Genomic DNA, 20,287 nt, shown 5'->3' on the forward strand with positions numbered 1-20,287 from the left:
ATAGTATGTGTACATGTATTTCCTGTATGTGAGGCTCTGCACAAGAGGTGAAAAATATCTTCTCATAGGACAATAACGTATATCTAATTGGTGAGATTACATAATTTCTGTTTATGGTGGCAATTATAATTTTGCCTTTGAAAATGCACCTTTACTTACTTCAGTGATTGGAAACAATCAGGTGCTGAAGTCTTCAATCATACTCAATTTGGATTTGATATTTCATTTAAAATCAATGGATCTAGAGGTATGTTGCACAAAAGGACACATTCACTTCTTTTAAAAGCTCAATTTAATAAAGTATGTTATTCCTGTGGCCTTGATCTTTGCACTTCATCCTGTACGCATTGGTAACAACAACAAATAGGAGATGAAAAGTAAAAAAATTTTAAAAAGAGGGGGGGGTTGCAATTTGCAATCAGTTGCAATCACCTGCCCTCCACATCTTGTAAAAGACAGATGCGGAGGGCAGGTGAATGATTTGGGTGAACGTATGTTTATTTCTGAAACACGTGGAATTACTGCTTGGGAGCCAGAGTTGGTTCCTTGATTACAAAAGCTCGGGTTTAACAGACGATCAGCCATACGGTCATGGAAGAATAACCCTATGCATTTCAGCGGTTAAAACCCTGTGGAGAAAAAAAAGTCTAATCTTATTACAGAATTACAGTAAGCATATAATAATTCAATTTTTTTTAATAAAAATGTTTTTGCAGTTGCAGAGAGAAAGAGACAGAGGAGACGGACACAGAGCGAGTCTATGGACTAGAAGCTCCATACTGCCATCTAGTGGATCAGGTGGTCGCCTGCATTATCGAGACGACGTGAACGCGTTGCTATTTACAAAAATGGGACGATCGGACAAAATGAGGGTGCTTTCACGATGACGTCTGTTCAGGCGCCCCCCTCCCCCCCAAATGGCTTGAACTAGATAGATTTTTTAACTAGAATAATGTTTGCATGACGTTCTTACCCTGTGCTTTATATTCCCAACGACGATACGAGACTAGGTGTGCCGCAACTTTATACGGGGGACAAGCCATACGGTGCGACCTGCAAGCAGTGCGTAATGGTAACCTAAACTAAAAGAGAAAACAAAAAAACAGACAGTATAACTAAAAACAACAACAATGCCCCCTTAATACACGGCTTTCGTGCAGAAATGAATCCCAAATTTAAAAAATTCGGGCCCATTATTGCTCCGTAAAGCTCCGTTGGCTGAACGAACTATAACTAAGGGTAGGTTCGTTTTGCAATATTACGGCCTCCCGGGTGGGCGGAGTACGTCTGATTGGTGAGTTTTGAGACGGCTGAGATTCTCTGTTTAAAAAAAAAAAAACAGCCGAACAAGATCTTGAATCAAGCCCCCCCCCCCCCGGAAAGCGTGATCGCCCTGGTTTGCGGTAAAGATTGCGGTCGGACTGGTTAAGCTCGGCCGGCGGCGTCTAACCGCGTTCGGCCTGTCCAGTGCCATTTTGAAAGCGTGCGCAGGGAGAGGCAGAGCACGGGCGAGGGGCATCTCAAAAGTAGAGTATAAAGTCTTAAGGGGTGAGGAGGTGGGGGGGGGAGGAAAAAAGCCGCAGCGAGGTCCTACACGGTTTACTTTCTTTGTTTGCGAACTCGTTTTTTTTTTTTTCTCCCCTCCCCTCCTCTCCTCCCCCCTCCCGAGACTTCCGGTCGGTTCGCGCTCGGGAGTTGCAAACTCTCGACGAATTTCCGAACGTTCAACCAGAAGCTCGTCCCCCCCCACGCTGTTCTCCGGTCCGAACCCAACCCCACCCCCCCAGCCCGAGTCGGCACACTCCAGCGTTTAGGGCCCGGCGCCCCCCCCACCCCACCCGCACCCAAGACTTCCTCGCTGCAAGTCGCTCACCATGGCAGGTAAAAATAAAATAACAATAATAATAAAGTTGGAAACAACGCTTGCTAGAATATCCGAACTGTAGTCGTTTTTAGTTCCGCCGAACAAATGTCGGGCCGCCTGTTAATACGTCGATCTTGCGAGCGCTAGCTTGTGGCGCTCCGGTGTCGGCTAGCTAAGCTAAGGCTAGCCGGCTAGCTAAGCTAAGGCTAGCCGGCTGCTAAGCTAGCTTACTACTTGTGCTTGTGCGAGCGAGTGAATGACATTAGCGGCGACCAGCGCGCGATAGTTCGGCTCACTCACGCGCTTAAACCCTCATCTGTCGTCTGAACGACCCGCCATACTTGTTTGCGTGCTTTGTGTACCACCGGCGTCGTTAGTCCGAACTCGGATGTGGCCTTGTTCGCCTGGCGACGTCCGAGCCGAGGCAGCGCCAGGCTGAAGCGTGCCAACATGACTGATGTTACAGTTTGTAAGTTGGGGCTGGGGGGGTCTCTGATTCGTGCAGGAGCTGGCGGTGGGAGCAATGATGTGCAGTGGTGTTTCTCTCAAGTCAAAGGAGCCATTGATGACGATGTCGCCGAAGGTAAGTCCATGTGGTGGTGGTGCTGGTGGTGCTGGTTCTGTTAGCCTGCAGGGTCACCATCCTTGTTCGACTTGGGTGTGATGCATACTTTGGTGTGTCGTGAAACTTTGGGTTTCAAGTTCACTGTACTCTTGCCTCACCCCTGTTCGGTTAAAGGAAGTATTTCGACTCTTAACCAACTTCAGGGTGAGCGCAATAGGGGACGTTGGGCTGGCCTGCGTCTCAACAGGCCCTTGCTAAACCGTCAGACCTCAGCCAGTGTTGTGCCCCACATTCATTTACTAGGCCGTTGCATGAAACTGAACCAAGTATAATGTCATGGTTTTCGGGTATTTCGTGTATTCTGGCCTCCCCAGAGTACATTGTTTTTGTTGAGGGGTGTTGATCAGCACTGATTGGTTATAGCCGTTTTGGTCGTTTGCATGCCGAGCACATGTAGGGGGATCCAAACAAACACAATCGCCAGGCTGAGTGATTTAACGCATACGTTAGTTTTGCATTACAGAGGGCATCGCCATCTCTCATTGATGCAGTACTGCGAATCAAGGGTCAGGGAGCCTCCTAGTTTTAGTCGGTGGGCAGGAAGGGCTGAGAGGTGTACTTGTTTTGGAGTGCTTGGTGTACTGTTTTGGTTTCAGTTGTGTGGCCTTGGATTGAGACCTTGGCATCCACGCTTGCAGTCCCGTAGCTAACAAACACATAAGTACATGGTGAAGCAAAGCAAAAACCGTTATTAATGTCAATTACCATTGTAGGTGCTGAATAAACGGATATTGATATACTGATATAAGGTGCTAATATAAATTCTATTTCACATCGACTTCTCAGAACTTATCCAAGTGAGCTGTTGTCCCACCATCATCAAATTGGAGAATAATAGTAGATGTTCACAAGGGGCTATAACATGTCTGTTTACAGTTTGTCTTGGACTTATTTGTGTGTGAAGCGCTACATGGTTGTTTACAGTAACCTTTGCCTGAGAACAAGTGTAAATGTGAGCCTCTCCGTATTGTGTCAATACATGAAGCATTGGGCTATATAGGTTTGATTCAAAGACGCAACACTGCGAGTGAGCAACAGTTTCCTTTGGCTCCTGTAAATAATACTGCCCTTCATTCTCGCTTCTTTTACTTCCTTTGTCCCGCGTATGTATGGAGTCGAGTTGTATCAGGCTTTTTCCATAGTTTGTTGGGAGTAATTTCTATGGGCCATCTTCAGGCGATTTTGAGCATTTGCACAAAATTGTGCCAGCCTTTCTTAAAACACTGATTTGTTGTGGGGCTCAATGATAATACTGATCTGGAGCAGTGAAGATGTTGAATAGTGGCAGGAGGGAAGTTTTATGTTTTTTTCTACTAAAGGCAGTTGGGAGGCTGTCTACCGTCATTATTTTACTATTACTATATATTACACGTTTACTATAAATGCTCAAATAAATATTATCAGTTGGTAATTGGCAATAGCGGAAAATGGTTGGTTGATGTGTTTAGAATTTTCTTGAAGCACTGTTTTGGTTTTGTGTAACACTTTCACTTTTCAGCATGCCCATGACAATAGCCCACAGTCAGTTCCTAGAATTTGAAATTAATTGCAAATAGTTCAAATTACTCAAGAGTGAATATAGTTTGTGGCACTACTGCCAAGCCCATTTAAGTTAGCAAGTTAGGTGCTCAACATAAGACATGTAGATTCTCCAAAACAACTTAAATACTTCACGGGCTTTGAGGGACATAAAGGAAAGAACATCAGCATTGTGTTGGTCCCTATAACTCTGATCTGCAGTAAGGAGCGCTTCAATTTCTTCTTTTACCTAACATAGCATGCCCATGAGGAGTCTTAACTAGGGCTGCACAATCACTTATAATCGGATAATGGGATAATTCAGGGATGTTAAAGCGTTTGAATTATTTTTGTAATGCTTCTGTATATCCCCATGTGTTAAATCAACTGTTTCCATTATGTCTGACCAATCGCAACCTTCGAGTGTGCGTTGCACATCCACGTGGCCAAAATGAAAGACGTTAGGTTGATGAGTGGGGATAAATCCCAACATAAAGCGTGTTTGGGGAAAAAAATTATGTTGATGAGTAAATGGGAAAAGAATGGATAGTTACTTGCAAATGTGCCACAAAAAAAATTGTTCCCTGAAACCAAGACCAGTCATTACACTCATACTAGTAGCCTTAATCACAATCTTAAACAAAATAATTAGGATTGCACCTAACAGCTATTTTCATTATCGATTAATCTGTTTTTTTTTTGTTTTTGTTTTTTTAAAATCAGTCATATAAACTCCATTTACATGTCCTGCATAACCAGTAAATCTTCCCTCAATTTTACGTGTTGTGCTCGTGTGAACGCAAACCCGATTCAATATCCAATAAAAGTTGTATTGGTAATTTGCATACTCGAGACCTAGTTATTTACATTTCTATTATACAGTTTACATTTATGTAAACCTTACCAAATGGCGACTGTGAACAAAAGCCGTAAGATTGCCATATTAAGATGGTTTTGCAGGAGCAAGTGAACCAATTGCAACGAATGTGCCCGGTGCTTGTTCATGGCAGACATTTGTCTGAAGCACGAGATTTATTTGTAAACCAGCGCCAAGGGTATATTTAGAAATGTCTGGAAAATGGACCGACCTAGAAATGAGAGCTTCTTTCAGTTCACTCAGAGGATGAGATCAATAGTCGGCTGCATGGCACAGTTAAATGAAGAACTGAAAATGCTGCAATAATATGTATAAATAAAAACATCAGGGTTACAGATGCCTTAGTTTATGGTATTAAAGGCGTCCTACGTGAACAGGAACGAGACGGAAGACACTACCATGTCATCTGTGGACAAATACTATCTATATCTCGACGCATGCTCATGCTATCCGTAATTCTAATGGACAGAAGCTGCACATGTGAACAGGAGAATCGCTGGCGATGCCAGAAGAATCATTCCAACAGTATTACCGAATTTTTTTTGAAAGCGGCTTTAGTCTATGTACTTTGCCATATCTATTTTGTTACATTGAGTAAGTAATGATCACTGTGGATCTACGGGTCTCCAATCTCCTACATAGTTGTAAATTCCAAAGACTGAAAATATTTTGTCAAAATGGCATTGCCTCTACATCTACATGGTAAAACGTTTTTAATGTACTTCAATTCCAGAAAGTCAAATTATTACCAAAGGTAGTCAAAAACATACTCACTGTTTATTAGAAAACGTCCAAGGTAAATATGGCATGATAAGTTACACAGCACAATACTGAGTCTTGTGAATGGGCAAGAAGCACCAGCATGCACTGCAGTATATGCTATTACATTATAAGTGAGTGGAAAGAGGTAGTTTCAAGTGTAATCTAATTGCAGTATGTCTCTAACAGCGGACATCATATCCACTGTTGAATTCAACCACTCTGGGGAGCTACTAGCCACTGGGGACAAGGGGGGTCGTGTTGTCATCTTTCAGCAGGAGCCAGAGGTGAGTACGCTTGTGAGACAAGGCCCAAAGGGAATCTGCAAACATCTCCTCCATTGTAGCTTTTCATACACACACACATACACTTGCTTTAGTTAAAGGTGGTTATACAAATGCAGGATTCAGGTTTCAAAAAATAACCACAAACATTTTGAAGAAATTGTCAAAAGATTTCTCATAATACAAGGTTGCTTTAATCGTGTTATTGAAACCTAGGTCCATCTCCATCATGATGTCACTCAAAATTCTGGTTTCGTCAATCTTTTAGAGTAAGAATCAGCCACAATGCCGTGGAGAGTACAACGTTTACAGCACCTTCCAGAGCCACGAGCCTGAGTTTGACTACCTGAAAAGCCTTGAGATTGAGGAGAAGATCAACAAGATTCGGTGGTTGCCTCAGAAAAATGCAGCGCAGTTTCTTTTGTCCACAAATGGTTAGTGTTGACATTTTAACTTCATATCAGATCTATGGTAAACAAGGATGTCATTAGCCATTCAGAAGGTACCTTGATTGAAGGGATGCAGTTCTTGATTATAATATAATGATGTTAACCACAGGGCAGTCAAGTGGTGACATTTGTATTTGGTCTTTTTCAGCTGTCACGGAACACAAAGTTGTTCTGATCTATGTGTTCTGTTGTTTGCAGACAAAACCATAAAGTTGTGGAAAATTAGTGAGCGAGACAAGAGGCCTGAGGGTTACAATTTGAAAGAAGAGGATGGGCGCTATAGAGATCCCACTACTGTCACAACACTAAGGGTTTGTTGAGTTTGAAATGGCTTCACTAACCACACAACATTCTTTCACCAAAACCATATTATTGTTCCAACAATGTTGAATGCATATATGTGATGTTATGTATTATTGTCAATTGTATGTATGCGAAATCCTGTTTTTTTTGTACCACCTGGAGCGATGTACCAATATAATCTGTTTGTTTGCACCGGTGCCACAAAGAGAAGTTGATTTATGTTTTATTGTACTTATCTGTAGTTATTCTTGATTCCCATCAGTTAAAAAAATGATAATGTAGGATATAGAAATATGATCTCTTTTTCACCAGTCAATAACATGACACTCGCTAATCTCTCCTCAGGTGCCAGTGTTCCGGCCCATGGACCTGATGGTGGAAGCCAGCCCCAGAAGAGTGTTTGCTAATGCTCACACTTACCATATTAACTCCATCTCAGTCAACAGTGATTGTGAAACCTACCTGTCAGCAGATGACCTTCGCATTAACCTCTGGCACCTGGAGATCACCGATCGCAGCTTTAGTATCCTTGATGGCCTACTGATTCCATGTGGCCCTTTTAAAAACATGGGCGACTATTTTCGTATTGGTTTCATCATGTGTACCTTTATATAGTTTTTTTTTTTTTTTCGAGATTTCCAGTAGTCAGTATTAGGTTATTTCTTGACCTACACGTTCTTCAGACATTGTTGACATAAAGCCTGCTAATATGGAGGAGTTGACTGAGGTGATCACAGCCGCGGAGTTCCATCCAAACCAATGCAACACTTTTGTCTACAGCAGTAGCAAGGGGACGATCCGCCTTTGTGACATGAGGGCATCAGCACTATGTGACAAACACTCCAAACGTAAGTTGACTCAGGTTTTACACCTACAGGTGTAGCTGTGTAATGCTGCTGCTTAGGGCTATTCAGAGTATACTGATGACACATCCTTTTCTTTGATTAGTCTTTGAGGAGCCAGAAGATCCAAACAACCGTTCATTCTTTTCGGAAATAATCTCATCCATCTCTGATGTGAAGTTCAGTCACAGTGGACGCTACATGATGACCCGTGACTATCTGTCGGTCAAAATCTGGGATCTCAACATGGAGACCCGGCCAGTAGAGACATATCAGGTTTGTACTGGATCCGTATATCAAGAGAAACGTTATAGGGTTGCATCAAATACAAGGTCCTGCCAATTGCATACCCCAAATCTGTGCTTTGGCCTTCCACAAGAGGGAGGTGTTTTATCAAAGAAGTAACCAAACAAACTCGGCCAAGTCATATTGATGATGTTGCAGACTGTTGACTTTTTCACTATTAACTCAAACACTTTTTTCTGATAGGTGCATGAATATCTCAGGAGTAAGCTGTGCTCACTCTATGAGAATGACTGCATCTTCGACAAATTTGAGTGCTGTTGGAATGGGAATGACAGGTTGGTGCCCTTTTTGTTATTGTTTTTTTAAGTCTGTGTTGTGAGTTTGTCTTCTGGGAAAGGTTGTTGCTCATAGTAGTAACTATTGTGTTTTTATGGCATCAATCAATCAATACAACAGGCATGGGCACAAGTCCATGAATACTGGGATGGCATCCAGCGCTTTACCTGTGCCCCCATCCATAGGGATAGTGGTTGTGTCAGGAAGAGCATCCGATGTAAACATTTTGCCAAATCAGTATGCGGATTGACAAGACCATACTGGATCGGTCGAGGCCTGGGTTAACAACAGCCGCCGTTGGTGCTGTGCCCTCACATGACACCGATGGAAACTATAAAATTTGCTGTGGTGACCCCTGAAAAACAGGGAACAAGCCAGAAGAAGAATCCATTAGTGGCTGTTGACATTAAGTTTTAATGCAATTTTTCTCATTAACCTATAGCATTTCCCCTGACCTACAAAAAGACCGTTTCTAGGTTGTCCCTTTTTTTATTTTAATCTATGTGGCTGTGAAACGCAGGCCTTAGCCAAAATACTGTCCTTATCTGTTTCATACAGAGCATAAGACTGCTTCTGCTGCTGTAGAGTGGGCAGTAAAAGGTTATATCAGTTCCTGACAGAACATTACTCATTCTCCTGATGTGGATGAAGCTTAGCACCTGGGAAAGTGCATTTACTAAGATGCCATTATGCTAATGTTACTTGGCTACTCACATGGTTACCTCTCCCCCCCCCCCCCAATCCTTTTCCTGTCCAGTGTCGTGATGACTGGCTCCTATAACAACTTCTTCAGGATGTTTGACAGAGGCTACCGGCAGGATATGACCCTGGAGGCGTCCCGGGAGAACAGCAAGCCCTGGTCTGTCCTGAAACCTCGTAAAGTGTGCACAGGTGGGAAGCGCAAAAAGGATGAGATCAGTGTAGACAGCCTGGACTTTAACAAGAAGATCCTCCACACTGCCTGGCACCCCCTGGACAACATCATTGCTGTGGCTACCACCAATAACCTGTACATATTCCAGGACAAATTGAACTAGCATATAATGAACCGCTCAGATCCCAGTTTCCACAAAGACCCCACTGCTCTGATTCTCGCCTGAAGAACGTGATCTGTTTTGATGACTATCTTAGGCTGAATCCCAATGTTTAGACTATGTGACCTGATCCAATGATATTGAAATTGCGTGAGTGGCAGGCCAATGCACTCTAGCTACTGAGAACAAACTTGTTTGCAATCACATCAGGCACGACAAGTGAATTTTCTAGTGTGACAAAAAAGTATCGCATTTGTCCATAGTTCTCTAGACTTTGGGATTCGGCCTCAATGGGTTTTCTCTCTTAAGAGCACTCTATTCACAATGCTACCACACTGCAACTCTTGACCACTACATCCCAAACCAAAGGGAAAAGCTGTTGTTGAACACGCTTATTTGGTTAGGTCATTATTTCATTTTTATTTGGTGCCATCATGACATGAGTAATTTGCATGTCATACCTACCAAGTGTTTATATATTGTTGTAGCATCCAAGTTGAATTAGTTTGGGTAAGGATTCTTCAATTGTTTTCTCATTTCTTTGCAACAAAATTGAATTTTGTATCAGCCTAGGACACTGCAAATACAATACAAATACATCACTCCATATTTGCCCCAGTTATGTTTAAGTTGCCAAGTTCACTTACACCTTTCTTCCCTAATGTACAGTACACTCACTCTCAATGAACACCAAATTGGCATAAACAGTGGCTTCAGAAAGTATTCAGACCCCTTCACTTTTTGCACACTTAATTGTGTTGTAGATTTAATTTTAAATGGCTATAATTGCTACTTTTGCCCTTCAATCTATACTCAATTAACCCATGATGACGTGTTTTTAAAAATGTTTGCAATTCATTTAAAATCAAAAACTGAAATCTCATTTGCCTAAGTATTTGGGCGGCACGGTGGCCCAGTGGTTAGCACTGTCGCCTCACAGCAAGAAGGTCCTGGGTTCGAACCCCGGGGTTGTCCAACCTTGGGGGTCATCCCAGGTCGTCCTCTGTGTGGAGTTTGCGTGTTCTCCCCGTGTCTGAGGTGGGTATTCTCCAGGTGCTCCGATTTCCCCCCCACCATCAAAGAAACATGCATGTTAGGGCCCCGGACCAAGGCATGGGAAAAGAACTGGAGTTGGTCCCCGGGCACAGCAGTATCTGAATTTCCCCAAGGGGATTAGTAAAGGAAACTTAATTCTCAATTCAAACCCTTTGCTGGTGGCACTCCAAAATGTGGTCAGGTACATACTGTTTGCTTTAATTATCCTTGATGTGTCTAGAGTATGATTGGAGTCCACCTGTGGAAAATTGAATTGACTAAAAGTTTTAATATTATTGCCCTGTGATGGATTGGCGGCCTGTCCAGAGTGTCTCCCCGCCTGCCGCCCAATGACTGCTGGGATAGGCTCCAGCATCCCGCGACCCTGAGAGCAGGATAAGCAGTTTGGATAATGGATGGATAGATGAATGGATGGACATAGTTTAGAAAAGCAAACACCTGTATATAAGGTCCCACAATTCACACTGCATGTAAGGCAAAAAAAACCAAGCCATGAAGTCCAAAGAACTCTCTACACCTCCGTGATGAAATTGTGGCGAGGCATAGATCAGGGCAAGGATACAAAAATTATTTCTAAAACATTTTTCAGTGTTCCTAGGAGCACAGTAGCCTCAATAATTTGGAACCACCAGGACTCTTCCTAGAGTTGGCCACATGGCCAAACTGAGTAACTGCAAGAAGGACCATGGTCAGGGAGGGAATCAAGAACCCAACAGTCACTCTAAAAGGGCTTCGGAAGTCCTCTGCAGAGGTGGGAGAACCTACCAGGAGGACACGCATCTCAGCAGCTCTCCATCAATCAGGCCTTTATGGTAGAGTGGCAAGACAGAAGCCACTCCTGAATGAAAGGCATATGACGGCCCTTTAAAGGACTCGGAGTATGAGGAAAAAGATTCTCTGGTCTGATGGGACAAAATTTGAACTCTTTGTGCAGAACTCGAGCACTATCTGCAATTTTATCCATTGAAAATTAAATCTACAACACAGTGTGCAAAAGGTGAAATGGTCTGAATACTTTCTGAAGCCACTGTACACACACCCGGCAGGGCTTGTGGGATTGGGAGTAGAATGGAGACTAATGTTGTCATATTAACCAGTCTTTATACAGACTGAGGTTATGCTTGCATTAAGGGTTGTCTGGTTAGCACGGTGCCCTTCTGCAGGGGAAACTTAAGAAAGGTGGTGAATAAAGGCACAATAGCACAGTCTTTAGTGGAAAAGACTGGTTACTCTTGCACTTTTGAAGACCATCTTGAACAGCCCTGTAAAAAGGGCTCATGTACAGCTATATAAGGTCATTGTGCTATGGTATGGCCTGATTATCGGTGTGTGGCACAAATGTTTAGTGCTGCTGACATCTTCCCCACAAAGTCTGCTGTGTTGTTGCTGCCGATTGAGCGATTGCTTTACGTTCTGGATCTAATTTTTGTTTGTACAAGTTTTTTTTTATGATGTTTTGTACTGTACCTGACAAAAGAATAATCACTATAGCTGGTTTATTTTTTTATGAATTCAGGCAATATGATTACAGTCTGATCACTGTAGTTACTTAACTGTATGTCGTGGACTGATCTGTAGATGGGAGGGGGTGGGGGTTGCCTAACTTGGTGATCATTTGTGTCATATAACTCTGGAGTAATTTGTTCATTCCTGCTCGGAGTTCATTGAAACTTGGAGAACGTTTATGTGACCTCAAGGAAGTCGGGTGTTTCTGGTGGTGGGTGTCCAAAGAAAAGTATTTTCAGGTGTTAGTACCTCTGTAGTCATGAGCACTATAAATTAATTTGAATTCTGGCATTCTGTAACTAATGTTGTGTAGACCTTATTTGGATACTTCTGAGTTGGTTTTGAGAGTTCTTTTTGGATCTTTGAAGTTCCGTTTGTGTGCCATGGTTGTGTTTATATATATCATTATGCTCGCTGTGAAAGGAACTAATTAAAAAAAATGGGCCTAAATGGGGAAAGGCATTATTATCAACTTGACAAACCGCTAAATCTAGTTCACCCTAAAGCTTGTTAAGTTGATTGACTAATAGACAAAATTAGTGATTTTGAGTCATCTTCTCACCTTTTCACACTGGGCTTGTTCTCAGGTGAAAACGTGAGGACTCAAAAGAGCTTTTGAGACATGGGCGTGGACATTGTTGTAAGGATATTAATTAGTGCTGTCTTCAGACATGGGAAAGTAATCAATTAGACATCAGCAGCTGTTCCTTTATTACCCTCTGTTTCAGTCACATGTTGCCAATTCTTTCATGGAGCAAGCGGGTTGATTAAAGCACAAATTGTTTCTTTTTCTTGTTTAGAGCACTGTTATTGTTTTAAAACAGTTCTGGATGACAGATGGAGCCATTGAATCAGGGCATGAAACTTTTATTGGTCCACTGGATCATATTTATATCAGTTAATGTGGTTCACTCCTATTCTAGGGAATTGGATTCCACACTGGCTAGAAATGCCACTATTACCCAACATCACCTGTGTTTTCCATATGGTGCTGTTGATAGTACTGTTGTGAGTGTCACTTTCTCAGGGCTTTAGGTAATGTCCTCAAGTCATGAGACACTTTTCCTAATCTGTTTTTTTTTTTGCAACCTTTTTGAATGTGGCTATTTCTTTGACTTATGTAAGTACATGTGAGTGTCAGTAAGTTATTTGCCTCATGTCATATGTACATAAGTTTGCTTCGCATAATGTACCCTTATCCCATTCCACTCAACACACAATAGCATTTACAATGTGGTAGCAGTTCAGTAGGGATGCTTCAGTTGTTTGGCCACTGATCAACATTAGCGGTTGTGTTATGAGATCGGTGATTTACCTTGTCAAGTCTAGTGGGAAAACATCACCATGTATGAATTATGTACCTTTTTTGTTTCATTGAAATACCAGTTCAAAGCAAGCATTTAAACACTTTACTGCGAAAAGCTGTCCATCGTATCAAAGGTATAATTTTTATTACCGGTCCTTATATCCTGTTCCGAACACAAATGGCGTCAGAAAATACACACGTTTCATCAGAGATGCTGTTTAACTGACTAGGCCAGAAACAATCCCAACCTGTGCGGCTCGACACAGTTCAAATTGTTAGCAGAGATAATATTGGGGTGTTAAATGCAAAATAAATTTCAACGACAGTCATCGATACCATGAAACGAGACTAACAAATATGTTTTAAACTCTTCCCCTCACATTGCCCTCATAGCTGCTGTGCAAGGCTATGGCGTGAGACCACGAACGCGCTGTTCAGAGGAACCCTATTGCCTTTCTCATCATATAAAAGAAATGAGATAATCAAGTATGCTTCTTGAACTTACTGGCATGCCAGACAGGAGACTGCTCAGGGGAACTTAACGCTGCTGTCCAATCAAACCCTTGTCTCTTCAAAATGTCAATTTTCAGGAGTTTGGAGAAAAAAAAAACAGCCTTATTTTTACTTTGACAGCAATGCATTTTTGAAGAAAAACCCCCCCATCATGACTTTTAAATTGGTTTTATGAACTCTGGTTTAATGAAACTGGCTCTACCTATGGAGGACCATGAAACCTCTACCCCCAAAACACCCAAACTAGTTATGAGGTCTTTTCATGAAGGTAGTATATATATATATATAAAATCACGGGAGCCAAAAAATGCACTTTTATTTTTGTTAATTTCATCAATTTGTATGTTTTGTTTATTTTTCTTTTAGGGGGCTCTTGAATAAAGATTGTAGGAGATTTTTGGCGATCTGTTGGGAGAAAAATCTACAGAAGGTTCACTGTAAAGCTCTGTCTTTGTCAAATGGAATAAAGTACAATTTAGATGAAAAGTAAAAGAATTTCAACTATGAATTCTGAATAAAATGATTAACCCGAACGATCTGTGTGCTAAAGACATTGCGAGTGTGTGCGCATTCATAACACAGTCTGGCAAGTCTTCCACACATTTACAGACCTCACAGTATTTGCAGCACATAGAATCGCAGCATTATTGCAGAATCATAAAAAAAAGGCATTACATTAAATAAGCATAAAATGGCAAGGAAGTGTACCTTAATCCCCGGAACAGTTCATACAAAGCACTGTTGGACGCCTACAAGCTTTCAGAGCTCTTCGGGGGGGGGGGGGTGACTGATTACGAATTTACATGCTGCCTTTCCAAGAACCCTGCAGATGCATTGCACCTACATCTGCCCACTCCATTCCTCCACTTGGAGCCATCTCTGACCACCACAGGCAACTTTGGGTTATGTTGTTGTGCATGACGACGTGTTTTTTTATCCTTAATTTGCATAGTAGCTGGAGGGTGTTTTTGTATGTGCCTCTATTGTTCATCTTCATTTATTTATTTCTAAGCAATCTTCAAGTAACCTTGGAAATACAAACAAAAGCACGGCTGAATCAATCGAGAGAAGAAACATTGCCAGCCTCTGTAGTCTTCAAGGACGGTTCTATCAGAACCAAGCTTTTACTGCAGTAACAACTCCTTGGAGACCTGCATATCTCCTAAAAGTTGTCAGCTCGTGTCAAAAATCAGCATCAAACCACCGTCTTGGCTATAAGTAGGCTACCCATGCATGCATATTAAGTTATCCTCCCGTAGGGACTCTCTTGGGCTCTGCAGAGCCCCTGGAAACATGTGCAGCAGTTGCCCCGCCGCCCAGACCCTGCACATACAAGGCCTTTTCTGCAGGTCAAATTCCGAAATCCACACCTGGCTTCCCATATAATTCAGAATTTTAATACAAATGTCTTAACATAAACAGCCTGGCGATCTAACGGAACATGCTGATACACAGCTGCACCCTGAGTCTTCTCAACACTCATTTTTTTTATTAAAAATGCCTCCATTTATATACGTGTTTGTGCTCTTGATAGCGCTGTAAAACTCGGAGAGAGAGAGAGAGAGATAGCGGCACTTCCTTCCCCCGATTTGGGGAGAGTCGAGGCCGGACCCTGGGCCAGGTGTGCGCATGCGCGCACGGTGGTTCGCGAGTCGGGTCGTATTTGACGAATGCAGAAAATTGGGTAGTCAACATGTCCACCGCTGCGGCTCAGCGTAACAACAACGAAGAGTCTGCGCTTAACGGTACGTGTCCGTTTTCCATGTTTATCGCCGCCGGGGGGTCCTTCCGGTGGCGTTTGCACGTCCGCTTGCTTTGTGTTTCGGAGCGATCCCGTGAGACGTTTTATTTCACAACTTAGATCGAATACGGAATAACGTCCCGTTTATATGGGCGGGGCACGGGGGGGTGAAAGTTGGCCGACGTCATCTCGGACGGCCCAGTCGGGTGGCCCGAAACGTTTGATTGATGGAAGTTCAGCCAATCAGTCGCCAACGTGCGAACAGAAGCAAAACGAAAACAAGTTTTGGGACAAAGGAGGAGAGAAATTGCCGTGAATTTTGACAATTGGTCCAAGTCTATGCTAATGCATTATGGGGTTTTTTTTTCTTCTTCTTCATCTCATTAATGTAACCGCTATCTCCCTGGTGAAATGTTAATTTTTGTAAAAAAAATAAATAAAAAAAAAAATATGAGAATCTTGTCTTGGCTCATGCATCTGCAAATTCGCAGCGTTTATAAACGCCTTGTGAGCCGAGACGTGTTTACAGGTTCGGTAGACATGTACCGGGGGGGGGGGGGGCTCAGAACACGGCGCAGGCTGCCTCGGCGACCCGGGAGGTCTGATTTGCATGGTGCTAATGGGTCTGGCGAGAGACAACAGCGACATACTTTAGTTAAACGTAATGGTTGCACTCAGTGGACAGTTATGCAATAGCTCACGGTGGGGGGGGGGCGCTTGGGAGGGGGGGGTCATTTGAATTTAAGCGATTTTGTATTTAAGTCGGCGCATTACGTGTTGACGAACACGAACGACTTACCATTACCGCTTTCACTTCGATGCAAGAGGAGAAACGTGCAAGCTCACGCAAATTGTGCACATTCTTTGCACTGATATTACATAACCCTGCTTCCTCTGGAGGGGGGGGGAGTGGGGCAGTGGCACAAATTCTTGCAATACTGCATGCAGTAAACACGGTGTGGCTTTTATGGTTTTAAACCTTTTTGTTATCATTTGCATTGGCAAAGGCCTAAAATGTTACCCTCATGCTCCCTCTTTTCTCTCTATTTTATTTAGGCTCCTGGGAGGAGTTAGAGATGAACGGGAACACGACCATGCAGACCACCTCTTTTATGACCCCAGCTACAGCCCCGCTAAACGGGAATGTGGGGGAGCACCAAACTCCACCAACCATGGAAATTGTGCCTGAAGAGATAGAGGAGAGCCTGGTCGGAGGGCTGGAACATGTGCCATCTTCCTCATCCATCCACAATGGAGACATGGAAAAGATCCTACTCGATGCACAGCATGAGTCCAGCCAAAGCAGCTCGTCCTGTGATAGGTAGTGAGACAAAATGGCTTGTTCGTATCAAGAAACTGGTTTTTCTGTTGTTAGTCATTTTAAATCGTGATTTATGTATATCTTTTTCTTCAACATGTTGCCTCAGTCCCCACAGGCCACCGAGTCCGGATCAGGACGAGAGTCAAATAACCTTTGATGTAGAGATGTCAAGTCCAAGGGGTAGCCAGGTAAAATACAACAACACAGAGAGTACTCAACTGTAGAACCCTCTTGCTTTCCTTCATTTGACCCAGAGTCCTCATTGATTTTACATTCACCTTCATTTTTTTTTTTTGCATTTCGCAGTCAGAGGAGGATGGCCTGGACAGGGATGAAGATATACTGATGAATAAGGGAGTAGACTGGGTGGCTGACTGGTCCAGCAGACCAGAGAACATTCCTCCCAAGTGAGCAGACCCACACATCTTAATTCTTTCATTGAGCAGTCGGTAATGGCTTATAATCTTACACTCACTTTTTGCCAGGATAATTTTTGTCACTGATTACTTGACCGGTTATTCCTTTCAGGGAGTTCCACTTTAGGCACCCTCGACGTTCAGTATCTCTTAGTATGAGAAAGAGTGGGGTTATGAAGAAAGGTGGCGTCTTCTCTGCAGAGTTTCTCAAAGTTTTTATCCCTTCTTTACTCATCTCACACATTCTTGTTCTTGGCCTTGGGTGAGTCTGATTTTCATTATGGCTAAGAAAATTAAGAATCTCAAATTCATGGTTAATTTTCAGGAATGCAATGCATTTTGATCTTGTGTATTGGTCAAATTTCATGTATTTTAATGTGCAATCATTTTGTGGCCTTTTTTGGTGTGTGTCTTAGGATATACATTGGGAAGAGAATTTCTACGCCCTCTTCCAGCTCTTACTGAGTTGAAAATGAAGCGGTGCCTGGATGTCATGGCAGAGCTCTCTTATCTACAAGTCATTCAAACATTTTCATTTACACTTGTCTCCTCTCTTCCTCTGCCTCTATTGTGCTCCAGCATTCCCTTCCCGTCTGCGTTAAATTCGGTCACAATCGAGATGTAGGTCTAGGACACGTAGCATAATGTGGTTGCACTCCTTCACATGTTGACACAGTGCTGAGTGCCACAGTGTTGTGTATTGGATCCAGCAGTTGCCACCATCGCCAAACCCCTAGGATGAAGATCTTGCCCAAGGTAGACAGTATTAGTCCCTTTATTAAACTTAAACATGTAGCTGTGTTTTGGTGTCAGATAGCATGAGGGATTTTTTGATTTCTCTGTACACAAATCAGAGCCTCTCTGTTTATAAGTCAGAGATTGTATCTTGTGCGAAATCTGGCCGACGACTCCTAGGTTAGTCGACTGCTAAAAGGAGGCCAGTGGACTCTGGACACTGGCTCCCAGTGGGCAAATTGCTTGAACCAAAAATATGCGCCATGTCTGCCATATAAGATTAATTCTTTCGGCTTTGCGAGTAGAAGGGGTTTTCGGGGACTCACTATTTATGATGCAGATATTGAGAGGAAGAATCCGTGCTGCACAGTGGGATTCGTTTTTGAATTCCACATGCTTTTCATAACAGAAATTAATTCTATTAGCTGTTTAAGGTTGTTTTTGAAGCTTGGTTGCTTTGAAGGGTTGAAAAGCTTGAACAGCGTGTTTCACAATTTTCCGACTGTTTGACATTTGAATATATTATGATAGTGGAAATTAGGCTAGATGACAATTTACCCAGGACATATATTTTATTTCTTGTTGCCTACATATCATTTCACGTGCCAAATACGTTTCTATTTTTAGCTCTGCACATTGGTGATTTATCTTAGACTTAATTTTGATTTTCTAACATGTTGCAATATTTAAATAGATGTGAAAATAATTCAAACTGTGACCTGCCCCATGTAATTTACACCTTGGACATGGAATAGTTCGTTTATACATTGTTATTTGATTCCCATGCATAATGTATCTTATGGATTGTGGCAGTGTATTATTATTATTATTATTATTTTTTTTTTTTTGCTTTCTTGTTACTTTAACAGCTGCCATGTGATAATTGCTGGAGTAGAAAACTATCTATAGGAAATCATCCATAGGAATACATTTATGGGGCCTACTGTCAAAGATTATTGTCCTATTGTTATCTTGTTATTCTATTTCATTGTACACTCATTGTAATGAACATTATGAAAATGTAAAATGTCTATTAAATTCACACTGTGAAGATAGAATTGACATGGGTGAGGAAAGAAATTAGTTTTGGATACACCGTTCGAAAGTCGAGAAAAACGAATAACATTGCTGGTTTTTTTGCCACATGCATGCCACTAACTTGTTTTAATCTTGTCCATGCACATAATTTGTGTATGAAAACCGCATCAATGAAGTGCTGCCTTATACGCTTTCACTAAACTGCTTGGTGGTAAGAGTATAAAGGAGGAGAAATGATAATATGAAATGGGACTCTTACTGCATGCATTTCAACGTGGTACTCGCACAGTTTAGTCAGCATTCATGGTGCTCTATCTAAGAGGTCAGGTTTACCTTATAACCAGAAGCACTTGGTTTTTTTTTTTTTATTTAACACTATCAAACAGCTTGATTATATGAAGGGCAGGGCCCTCGAACATCTTAAATATTCCAAGTAATATATCTTAAAGCAGCAAGAATAGAAGTGTGTGAAATTGTTAGACATGTCATCATACTGACGTTCTTGAAATCTTGTCATTACACAAAACTAACATTAAAATATGAAAACCCCCCACAATGTTATACATCATTTAATGGCATAATTAAATATCTCTACCTGTGTGTGGCATAGTGGATTGATGTGACAATAGAAAGGAGGTACGGTCAAGTACCCTCTACTCCAGTGGTTCTCAACCTTTTTGGGGTCCTGGACCCCCTGCGTATTTTTGATCTACCCTGAGGACCCCTCCACCTGATCTTGGGGGAGGGGGGTTGCAATTTGATAGAAACAGTAGAAACTCCATTTTAAATTGCATTATAGCATTTATTCACTCTTTGGGCCAAAAATAAGAGCTTTCCGTTGTAACTTAGATATAGTTAACAAAACAGAATTCTTATGCAGTAACTTTCAGATATATGTAACAAAACAGATATGTATTCAGTAACTTTCAGATATATGTAACAAAACAGAATATGTATTCAGTAACTTTCAGATATATGTAACAACAGAATTCTTATGCAGTAACTTTCAGATATATGTAACAAAACAGAATATGTATTCAGTAACTTTCAGATATATGTAACAACAGAATTTTTATGCAATAACTTTTAACAATGCAAACGGGAGCGAGATCTCTTATTAAAATACAATAAATTACACTTGTGAAACAGATGTAATTAGAGAAAAAAGTCCCGTTACCCTTTATAGTTTAGGTAGATAAAGGTCTCAGTCACATTTGAGTAAAATAATCCTATTTCTATAAATGTCACAGGATCTTTTTTTTTAAAGATATTTCATTTTCACGGACCCCTTGCAATTACACCACGGACCACTAGGGGTCCGCGGACCCCCGGTTGAGAACCACTGCCCCCAGTCCCATTGAACACGCCAGGAACGTGGCAGCGGCAGATACCGCAGGTCTGACCACGTGGCACGTCCGCCGAAGCGTGGCGCCGCAAATTACAGGTTGGAAACGGTTGCCGGACTCGACCGGCCGTCAGGAGCAGAAAGCCATTTTAGATCAAGAGGCGCAAAAGTGG

General features: G+C 42.1%; 2 protein-coding genes across 2 annotated transcripts; both read left to right on the forward strand.

Moving 5' to 3' along the window:
- The first annotated feature begins 1,446 nt into the window (after positions 1-1,446).
- Positions 1,447-14,045, forward strand: ppp2r2aa (protein phosphatase 2, regulatory subunit B, alpha a). The gene is made up of 10 exons (XM_056275197.1): positions 1,447-1,881; positions 2,370-2,447; positions 5,833-5,930; positions 6,196-6,361; positions 6,575-6,687; positions 7,025-7,202; positions 7,363-7,527; positions 7,628-7,797; positions 8,011-8,102; positions 8,861-14,045. Exons 1-10 carry the CDS (start codon positions 1,875-1,877, stop codon positions 9,138-9,140), a joined length of 1,347 nt encoding a protein of 448 aa, XP_056131172.1. The 5' UTR covers positions 1,447-1,874; the 3' UTR covers positions 9,141-14,045.
- Positions 14,046-15,152: 1,107 nt separating this feature from the next.
- Positions 15,153-19,361, forward strand: bnip3la (BCL2 interacting protein 3 like a). The gene is made up of 6 exons (XM_056295445.1): positions 15,153-15,263; positions 16,316-16,580; positions 16,687-16,768; positions 16,887-16,987; positions 17,109-17,258; positions 17,413-19,361. The coding sequence occupies exons 1-6, from the start codon at positions 15,212-15,214 to the stop codon at positions 17,459-17,461; spliced, it is 699 nt and encodes a 232-aa protein (XP_056151420.1). The 5' UTR covers positions 15,153-15,211; the 3' UTR covers positions 17,462-19,361.
- Positions 19,362-20,287: the final 926 nt, after the last annotated feature.

Source organism: Lampris incognitus, chromosome 1 (genome assembly GCF_029633865.1).
Source record: "Lampris incognitus isolate fLamInc1 chromosome 1, fLamInc1.hap2, whole genome shotgun sequence".
Lineage (NCBI taxonomy): Eukaryota > Metazoa > Chordata > Actinopteri > Lampriformes > Lampridae > Lampris > Lampris incognitus.

Bases quoted from the DNA above. Each gene is read 5' to 3' on its own strand.
- ppp2r2aa (XM_056275197.1), top strand. The intron at 5,931-6,195 runs GTGAGTACGCTT...TCAATCTTTTAG, and splicing joins TCTTTCAGCAGGAGCCAGAG to AGTAAGAATCAGCCACAATG. The intron at 7,203-7,362 runs GTATCCTTGATG...CACGTTCTTCAG, and splicing joins GATCACCGATCGCAGCTTTA to ACATTGTTGACATAAAGCCT.
- bnip3la (XM_056295445.1), top strand. From the start codon at position 15,212: ATGTCCACCGCTGCGGCTCAGCGTAACAACAACGAAGAGTCTGCGCTT. The intron at 16,769-16,886 runs GTAAAATACAAC...TGCATTTCGCAG, and splicing joins CAAGTCCAAGGGGTAGCCAG to TCAGAGGAGGATGGCCTGGA. The intron at 17,259-17,412 runs GTGAGTCTGATT...TGTGTGTCTTAG, and splicing joins ATTCTTGTTCTTGGCCTTGG to GATATACATTGGGAAGAGAA.